This window comes from Phoenix dactylifera, chromosome 8, assembly GCF_051530095.1.
Source record: "Phoenix dactylifera cultivar Ajwa chromosome 8, Ajwa_hap1_PhDact_Kaust_v1.1, whole genome shotgun sequence".
In the NCBI taxonomy this organism is placed as follows: Eukaryota; Viridiplantae; Streptophyta; class Magnoliopsida; order Arecales; family Arecaceae; genus Phoenix; species Phoenix dactylifera.
In genome coordinates, this window is record NC_143197.1 from 33415889 (window position 1) to 33426287 (window position 10399).

General features: G+C 39.3%; 1 protein-coding gene across 4 annotated transcripts; it reads right to left on the reverse strand.

Moving 5' to 3' along the window:
* Window positions 1-874: 874 nt before the first annotated feature.
* On the reverse strand, window positions 875-6947 carry LOC103704042 (uncharacterized). Of its 4 annotated transcripts, none has more exons than XR_003385031.4 (7): window positions 6671-6947; window positions 5397-5463; window positions 5057-5179; window positions 4877-4960; window positions 4159-4245; window positions 3909-4052; window positions 875-1676 (listed from the first exon to the last, which is right to left on the reverse strand). XR_003385031.4 is itself a non-coding variant. In XM_089925149.1 (7 exons), exons 3-7 carry the CDS (start codon window positions 5445-5447, stop codon window positions 3966-3968), a joined length of 432 nt encoding a protein of 143 aa, XP_089781275.1. In that variant the 5' UTR covers window positions 5448-5876; window positions 5982-6322; window positions 6671-6947; the 3' UTR covers window positions 3785-3965. The 4 variants fall into 4 exon arrangements, 2 of the variants coding, with proteins under 2 accessions (XP_089781275.1, XP_008785399.1); XR_001879270.5 differs by having other exon boundaries at window positions 875-2400; XM_089925149.1 differs by lacking the exon at window positions 875-1676 and adding an exon at window positions 5982-6322 and having other exon boundaries at window positions 3785-4052; window positions 5397-5876.
* Between the last annotated feature and the right edge of the window lie 3452 nt (window positions 6948-10399).

The following is a 10399-nucleotide window of genomic DNA, read 5'->3' on the forward strand; positions in this document are numbered from 1 at the left end:
ACCGCAGTCTCCTCCCATGGCGATGCAATGACGGCACCGAGTATGGATACCCTTCTTGTTCACCAAAATTTGAAAAAATGGACATCTCCCCCTGTTTCCAGCTCACCGCACATGGCTTTGGCCTGGACTTCCACCTAACTTGCCGGAGCATCCTACTAGCATTGATGAAGCCCTTTGGGACATCCGACTCGCCCATATCAAATTGATGATTCAATGAATCAGTCCTTCATCTTTTCCTTTGTTGTTTTAGATGATGGCCCATATGCAAGGATCTATATTTAGCCCCACATCAATTATTCGTCTGAAAGATTTTGGACGAGATCCTAGGCTGCGACAAATAGTATCGAACCGGATCCAGCCTATAATTCATCTGGACTAAGAAAAATTGCAGCACGGGTCCACTAAAGCTGAACATCGGCGAATCGTGATGTTTTTTTTTTTTTTTGGATGAGTCTTGGTTGTGGCACCGTATGGATCTGCTTTTATCTTTATCGTGCATGCTTCTGCTGCCATGAAGAGATGCTGCCTCAGTTAAGCAGAGGCTGTGGCCAGGGGACAATCCTACGAAAGAAGCAACCAAGCGCTGAAAGCTTTCACTTATCTATATTCGTTTCAAAATTCCGTTGTTTGTAGCTTGATGAATAATTAATTAATTCATTCTTTCCACCGACAATTACCTTTGAAGACCGAAAATCCCATTTTTGGTTTTCCCCCTTCTCAAGCTTTTCTGGGATTTTCGGTTTTCCTCCTTCTCAAGCTTTTCTGCTGGCACGAATGAGAGAAGCTCCCCATTCGCAACTCACCATCCAAAATCCAAAAGCTGGAAAATTAATTGTTTGCGCGACCGGTTGATTAAGTAGGAGAACAAGGAAAATAAAAGGAAAACGGTAACAACTCCATTGGATTTATCCACAAGTTATTATTGCAGCAGGTAGGTGGTTGGAACAGAAAGAGAAAAATGGGTGCGATTGCTAAAGCATGCAGAGTACTGCAAGAAATGAAATGACAAAACAGAGGCAGGCCCACCAGCATTTAGATGTAGGGTTGTGGGGAGAGAGAGAGAGAGAGAGGAAAAATTAAGGCCGGGACTCTCATCATCGTGTCAACTGCAGAGATGTTCCATCCTCAGCAGGATGATGGCATGACTCTTTGTCAGGCTTTGGATCTTAAGCGCACGGTCCGATCACGTACAGTTCGATGGTAGATTGCTGCCGGTATGGTTCCAATGAAAGGCCAAACCCAGAGAATCCACTGCAACAACCCACCATGAAGCCAGATTCAGGGCAGGCCCATCGGCAGCAACAGAATAAGATTGCCAAGATGGGATCTCTCGATGTCATGTTGCAGAACTGTTCTTCTTCTTCTTCTTCTTCTTCTTCTTCTTTTGCAACTTTTCAGGTAAGGAGGTTTCAGATGAGAGTGAGACCCCCCCGTTATTTTTATAAATAAAAGAAGAGAGATAAAAATACAAAGGAGATAGGTTACATAGGTACAACAGTAAGGTAAATCAAGAGAACAATCTGAACAGACTCTCAATAAGCCTCGGCAGAATTTCCTACGTTCTTGGTCCCATCTTTCTTATTATGTGGTAAGCTCCTTGAATGCGCTTCCTCCAAACTTCCTTCTTTGTTTGCAAAGCAATGAGGTCGCATCCGCTGATCGCCCACATCGGCGCTCTGAAAACAGGAAAATAATAAAATGAAGGGCGGTCTGAGACCACCAATCTCCTCTCCCGTCTGCAAGCATTTATCTTTCTACGGTGCCAGCCTTCTCTCCACTTTCTCGATCCGAGGGAGCCACCAAACGTGGGCAATCCTAGTGGCTAGAAAGCTTGCAGCTGTTCAACCTTAAGGGCTCGTTTGGTTCGCAGGAAAAAGAGGGGAAAAAGTGTGGTCAACGAAAAAGTAATGAAATGCCTCTTGTTTGATTGGAGTTTTCAAAGGAGATAGATGGAAAAGTTGTATTCCCATGGGAATATGATTCCCACATTTCATGGGAAAGTCTTTCCCATGAGAAACATGGGAAAGTTACTTTCCCATGAGGTGGAAATCACTCTTTTTTTATTTTTTCCCAAAAAGACCCTTCAGCATTAAAGAAGCATTAAAGACCTAATTTTTATTAAGGGCATAATAGAAATTATACATAACTTTCCTAGGAAAGTGGATGGTCAACCAAACATAAGCACTTTGGAAATTTGTCACTTTCCCATGGTTAACCAAACATGCCAAAAGTACTTTCCTAGGTATCCTCTTCCAGGAATCATATTCCTAGGAGGGAAAATACTTCCCGCGAACCAAACGAGCCCTAAACTTCTTATATTTGGATAGGGAATCTCACTATGATTCCGGACTTTGGCAGTCCACATAATGTTGCTGATTCTTTGGTTCCATGAAATGAATGCTGCATGCAAGGAAAATTAATCACCACTCCTTGAATCGAAAGAATGATGAATAGTATTTTTGAAAATGGACCAATGAGAAATACTTTATGCTATAACATAGCCAGAAATGATAATATTTGATACAAATTAATTATCGACGATTATGATGTGAAATAAAATATAAATGACACAATTAATATTTAAATAAAAATTATTATTTTATTAAAAATCATAAAATTATTGAGGAACATATATTGTATATATTGTAATATTATGTTGCTTAAGATTTAAAGATTTACTATATAATATACCACCGACATATGAGAATTGTGGAACACATGTTAATTGAAGCAATTTATAAAATACAAACATAAATGATCAAATAATGTTGAATACAAAAATAAAAATACACAGACATATATAAGAAGATCAAATAAATATTATAGAAAAATAAAAATAAAAAGCAAAATAAAGAGTATAATGTTCCTCATTGAAACACATAAAATAAAAATATAAGAAAAATTGCTAATTAAAAATACAAAATATGAATCAAAAATAGGATTAAGAATAACGAAAATGCAACCAAATAAATTACCGGAATAAAATCTTAAATACAAATAAAAACAAAACATCAATTAATAAAATAGAAAACTAAAAAAAGTGCAAGAAAATTATAAATCATAATAGTCAAAAAATACTGAAAATAAAATAAATATTAAAAGTTAAAAATAAAATAAAATAAAAATATAAGTATAAATATAAATGTATATAATATTTAATTGGATATGTTTTAATGTATAACTAATCAAATTAAAAATTAAAATTGAGTCGGTGCTCCTTTAGTGTTCTTTTTATCCATTACACCCAGACAATGGAATAGCATGGCGATTCCCATTTCCTGCCTTCCATCCCTGATTACCATTTCGATTCCTTTACCTTCATGAAAACCAAACATAGCACAAGGGGCAGTCCAAGTCTGCTATTTCTTCTAAATCTAAAATCATGCATATTGATAAGATGCATCAACGGAACAAGCCAGCAAGGAAAAATGCAGCTGAAATGTGAAGAAACCGTGATCCTAGATCCACTCAGCAAGTATGTCGCCAACCTAGGAATCAATGGCCATGAAGTATACTTCATGCAACTTAACCACCAAACCAAAATGAACACTCAAAAAAAGGGGGCTCTGTCCTATTTTAGGCTTAAGGTTTCATTTTTTTTTCTCTTTCCTCCCTCGACAGGATTTTATCTATCTATAATTTTCCGGTTGATTTCAAACCCACTGGCAATGGGATTAGGCTCGGTCAGGCTTTGTGCATGTTGCAAAAGTATGACCCAACTTGAAACTTGCCGGGGAAAGAATGGTTAATACAGTTATTGAAAATATAGCATGCATTGGTGTCATGACCAAAGGTTTCAGATTTTGCAGATATTTAAATTCATGCTCATGTACCATCTTCCAAATTCACTTAAAAACAAACAAAAGAGATTGGTTATAATCTGGGCACAGAATGCAGATGATACATACTAATTTCTGTAAGCCATTCATAGATAGCACTGGTTATATGTAGATCCTCGAAGTTTCTCATAGGGCATCTCGAGCTGCAATCCTGCAGGTGATTGCATCAGCCAGGGAAGATATTGCCAATTCCTGTGCGGATATTTTGTAGTGCTGTAAAAGATTGAAATAAAAAAAAATATATATTATCACTATAGAGAAAAACAAAAGTAGGAAAAATACAGCATGTCCCAAATAAATAAATAAATAAAATTCAAACCTTTTGGATCTGTGCATGGTGAGCTCCACCTCCCAATGCTTCCAAATCAATCTCTTTCCCACATATGAGCTTCTCAATATCCTTCATCTAGCAAAGTTGAAATTCTTTCTTAGTGCAATACTGGACTATTGAAAATTCAAATGCAAATAGAGATATGATTGAACATGACATGAAAAGAATATGATGGTTAAAAAAATGGATCACATACAGAAAAATAAGCATCAATCCTCTAATTGAACTTCAACGGGTGATGAACATGTAGGCCTATCAAAGTCAGTTCCATATCCATTTTAGATCATGAGGATGTGAGTGGTGCAGGTGGCCCCAGCTTGGATCTTTGGATATCAAGGAAGGAGACGCAACAAGAAATTGAAACCATTAAAAAGCCGTGTTGCAGTATCAACAAAACATCATTGTATTGCGGTTTCAAGAATATATCACAACTAACCAAAAAGCTTCCAATGCTACTTAAACTTTAGTCTCATTTGTAATCATAGAATTCCACTCAAGTTCTAAAACCTACCATAAATTTCCTCACGACAAAATAAACATGAAGTTATATATTGAGCAATCACTCACCTTCAATGTTGAAGTATAAGCAAGAAGCACATGTGCCAGTTCATTCACATTATTCATGTATTAAAATAATTTCCAATTCGCATGTTGGTCATCTGAGAGATTTCACAAAGAAATGGACAGAGCTACGATTAATAGGTACCTCATCATGAGAAGCACCAAAACGAGCTGCAAGAATGTAGGTTGTATCATCAGAAATTCCACACCTCTTCAAGGACTCCGTTATCTAGCAAAATATCAAATTTCATACTTCACAGTAATTATTCTGCGGAATAACTGAGATGAAATGTTCAAGCTAGAATGAACTACAGCAGATCAATACATGCTTAGATCCAGAATAACTATAAACTAGTTCTGAATGAAGAGTATGCGTCGTCAGTGATTCCCTTGATTTGGCAATGAGTGCTTTATGCGCTGCTGCTAGAACAGGGAAGACATCTGGTATCTGTTCAATGAGTGATAAGAATAACATCAGGTTAAAATCCGCGCATGCTCCTTAAATGAAAGGCTGTATACAGGATCACATCTACTATGAATTAGTTACCAGAAGCTCATAACTATAACAAAAAGAAAGGAGCAGAGTATTCTATAACATAAATAAAACATGGACAGAATAATCTGAATCTAGTCTTAGTAAATTTCATGGGGGTCGAAAGGCATACTAGTGATGCATTGAGAAGTGCTACTTCTGGTTGTAGCTTTCCGGCCTGCATAGAATCAAGAAGCTCCCTGAAATTTAACAAGCCATATATATTATGATCTTGTCATAACGGTCATTTAAAACTAATAAATAAATAACCCCGTTTCACCGAGCTTATTTAAGTCATTTCATCACATGTGACCGATTCTTCATGCCACTGATGTAAGACCTGGGCAAAATGATGTTGATAAAGAAACACAATAGTAACTACTTTCCAAGCCAGAGCCTCTTATAGCCATATGTGAGATCAGAGGCCCCCAACTACGACCTCACACTTCATGCAAGCCCTTGAGCTCTCATTAGCTATTTCCCACAAAAGATGCATCAGCTAAAATTTTGCCAACTTTGCGGGTGAGAGATGGAGCATAAACTATGCCACTTCTCAAAGTTTATTTGCCTTGCACATTATATATGAACTGTATTCCTCATTGCAACTCTGTGGCTGCAGGAAGAAAGAAAAACCATCGATCCACTATTTAGATAAGGAAGTTAAGCAACGAGTTGCTGTATTTCATGTTATTGTAAAGGGTAATTCTTTTTGGTTGACCTTCAGATCGTAGGAAGGAGAATTTTAAATGTGCAAGCCCTTGCTCCACGACGACATTTCATATTATGCTGGCTCACCGTCCTGCTCGATCCCTATGCTTTCATTTTTGCATTTTTCCTTGATTATCTTGGTTGGCATATAATCTAGTTTCATCGAAGTCCTTGTTGTTTCTGTACATTTCTAAAGTGTATGGATAAGATTTCATTCCTTCAGCTTCACCACAATTCGTCCGATGCATGCCCTAACCAAGCCACGCTTCTCATTTTTTCATGAGACGCTGATGAAGATGCATCGTCAGTTGATGCGGACATCTCCATGTCATTTTTACATGCGTTCTCATCCTGTATCGTAACACCGCATAAATATAATTGGCGGACATGCTTATTGCACGTACCAAGAATTTACGAGATGAATCGTAACAAGCGAAGTGCTATAATCAGACCACTCCAACTTAAATTAACTTAATTTTCCAATAATTTTTTGTACGTACTGGAAGATGATCATCTTAATTTAAAAGCAGCAATAATGCGTGACGAGCATGAATCAAGAACCAGTGAAAGAAAGGTAATGCGAACCCATGATAGAGGAAATACAATAAGCAGGCATAACCATCTTATTTGGCAAAATAGTAGGGAAAATAGAGAAAAAGAGGGGAGGAAGGAAGGAAGGGGAGGGGAGGGGAGGCCGACTTGCTGTTTGTGACGTCGGTGAAGAGGGCGAGGGAGAAAGTACTCCCGTTCACCTGGAATTCCTTCATTGCTCTCCTCGCTGTCTCTCTCTCTCTCTCTCTCTCTCTCTCTCTCTCTCTCTCTCTCTGGCTTCGAGGAAGGTGGAGAGAGGAAACCTCGCTAACGATACGACCAGATTAGAGGGAATTCACGCGGTGTGTTGAGCAACGAGGAGGCGAAGCAGCCCCCGGACGGAGAAATTGGATATTAGGGCAGTAAGAGGAAGCTGGGAGTTTTGCGGGTAATTTGTTGGGGGAGATCCGCACTTGGACCTACAAAGCCCGGACCATCTATGGAAAGTCTGGCCCGAGCCCGACCGGCACGGACTCGATAAGAAGGTTTTAGCGTGGAGCTGGCCCGGCGAGCCCGGACCATTTCAAACGAAGCAAGATCTGATTTTTTTTTTAGTCCGGGCCTGCCCATGAGGTTGATTGGGCTTGGAGTTACATCAACCCAGCCCATCCCAACCCAACCCAACCAATGTCCGATTTTATATAATATATATTATATATCCTAATATATCATATAATGTAAAGTATAATATGAAATTATCCTTTCGTTCTCATCCTCCTCCCCAATTATCCTTTCGTTCTCACGGCTGCCGACTTCGGCTTCGATGCCGACAATCTGAACAATGCCGACGACGACGCCCACCGCCTCCCCTCCTGACCCCCACGTCCCTCTCTCCTCTTACTCCTCCTCCTCCCCCGATCCCACCATAGCCCCCATCCCAATCCCTCGCCAACCCCTTCCCCTCCTCCGATCCAACCATAGCCCTCCTCCCCCCTCTGACCCCTCCCATCTTGATCCCCCACCGACTTTTGCCTTTGCCTCCTCCTCTTCCAACCCCGAATCCCCGTCCCCTGCTGACCCCCTCTCCTCCTCGTCCCCTCCCTGCCATGACCCCTTCCATCCCAATCCACTGCTGCTCCACAATGACGCCCTTCTCCACCCTCGCCGGTTGAGGCCATGATTCGAGAAACAACCCATGAAGTAGTGGGCTCGGTTCAGGAAAAGAGGCCCGAACATTGGGCCAGGCTCCAGCCTGTCTAAATGACGTGCTTTCTTGGGTGGATCCTAACCCGACCCGCCCCTTTAGCAGTAACAATTACGCTATTTAATAATTATTTGTACGTTATTTTCATTTCAGGGCGTCCAGGTTGCACCTATCTATTTTATAGCTAGTCCGAGCCGGTCGTGAAATCAGTTGGGTCTCAAATTTCTGCCCCAGTGTGGCCACCCTCGCGGTTGAATAAAATTTGCCCAACTATGCTATGTACCCGGCACATCCATCAGCCTTCCTCACAGGATGTAGGTGTTCCTTCACTTGAAGAGAGATTTATGCCCACACCTCGACAGTGATACTGGCAATCAAATGAAAGATCGGGAACGATTAGCATCCTAGAGGATAGGTGGCTATCTGAGGTTCCACTATAGAGCTGGCCTATCCTGATCGGCCATGGCGGGCTGGAAGGAGCAGATTCCATGATCTCTTTGTTTTGGAGGAGTGGAGGTGGTGCGAGGCCCTCGTCAGGCAGATGTTTGGGGAGCAGCTTGCTAAGCGAGTTCTGTCTGTACCGATCGCTGCAGGGGAGACAATGGACATGAGGGTCTGAAGTTTGATCGGGAGGTCGATGGAGCAAGCCCGAGACTTATCTAGGATGGTTGGCAGGTCTCTGGCTCGACAACTTGTCTTCTAGGTGCTCTCACTCTGACTTCCTCAAGGTGAACTTCGGTAGTAGTGTGGGCGAGGGAAGAAGCTGCGGAGGTATGGGATTCGTCATCAGAGACCACGACGCCAGATTCGTGGTGGTAGAGGGCGGCAGATCTTCGATACGTTTGTTGTGTGCATCGAGCTTAGAGCTGCATGGAAAGGTATTACCTATGCGAGATGGGTGTTGAGTTCGGATTGCATCCTCCTCGAGGAAGACTCGACCACAGTGATCGAGTGGGTCCAGAATCGAGTTTGTGCTGCTGACGAGATACCGCTGCTCTACGACATCCGCAAATTACTGAAGGAGTACAGCTTCCACCAGGCCACGCATATTTGTAGAGAGGCAAACTGTGCACTAATTGGATTACCTTTTTTGCTACTCACCATTCTGGAGATTTTATCTGGGCGGACCATATAATTTTCAGAGTCCTTATGTAGTTTTTTGTTTTCTGATTTTGTAGGTCGTATTGACACTCGATAAATATGAGCCGTCGTTTTACTAAAAAAATAAAAGAAAAGAAAAATATAGAAAAGAAAGGATGAAAGAATAGAAGGAAAAAAGAAGAAGATGATGAGGGCTATGTAGCTGGCCAACCTCCAAGACCCGACCTCCAGCAGCCGACTTATGTAGTATTTTAGCTATATATCCTGAGATCGCCCGATTTGTGACAAAACGAGCCAAACCTCTTTATTGAAGATCTTGGGTCAAATCATTTTTAAATTATTCGCGTTATTTTTTCAGAAAGGCTTTGTTCTCCATCATATACTTGGAGAAAGGGGGAATGCACGAGAGTCAAAGGACTGCTTGAATCCAACGTCAAGTTACACGTGTGTTGAGGGAAGCCAATTAAGCAGCAGAATGGGCTGCATGGCAGGCTTTTGGGGCCCACATTTTAAATGCACACGCTTTTGGTGTCCAGAGAACCCAACTTTTGTACTAAAACATATATTTTACTTTTCAGACTTTGCCTGATATATATGTATCAAAAAAGGAAAAAAAGAAGAAGCGGAAGCCCTCCATTATAGCCTCTCGATTGTCATGCATTGACATGAGCTACCATCCTCGTCCATAAAATTTCATGAACTAAGCCTGCAATGTAAAGTTTCTTTTTTTAAAAAAAAACCCTCATCCAATAAGGAGTTGTTTGTTTACTTGCATTTGAATAGATTGCAGTTGCAAATGCTGCAATCAAACTGTAAGCATCCAAAATAATTATAGGCTGCAATTGAACTACAAAAAATTAAAATTTTGCAATTACATTCGTAAATAAGATTGGCCACAATTCCAATTGCAACATTTGCAGCATTGGCAAGCAAATCATCCCATCACCCCTCAGCAACTAATAAAATTTAATATTATATAATTTTACTATATTAATATGTATCAATTATTTATATAAGTATATTACAAATATATAAATAAGTTATTACAATAATATATACTTATTATTACATCAAATAGATTGGAATGTTATATTATCATGATATTTATTCTTATAATTTATAATAATTATTAAGTATTATTCTAATTTATACTATACTTTTAATTGTTATTATTATATCATAATGGTTCTTATAATAATATCCATATTGTAAAAATAATCATATTATTATATTATAATAACTATTATGTGATACTTATTAGTTATTGTAATAGTACATATTATGAATATTTATTTACAATTATGATATGTATCTGATTTTTGTTATCGAATTATTTTAAAGTGATACAATTTTTATAGTAACATTGTTATAATAATCTAGCAATAATTTGATACTCTTTTGTACTAAAATTATAAAATGATATGATAGCTATCGTACCATTAAAGAAAAAAAAAAAAGGGTATGTTGCTATAAAAGTTACCATTAAGATGGTATATATATCATTATTGTTATTGCATCACAATAAAATTATTATGTATAATAGTATAGCCACAGCAATAGCCATAACTAGGATTATCACTAAACTTTAATTA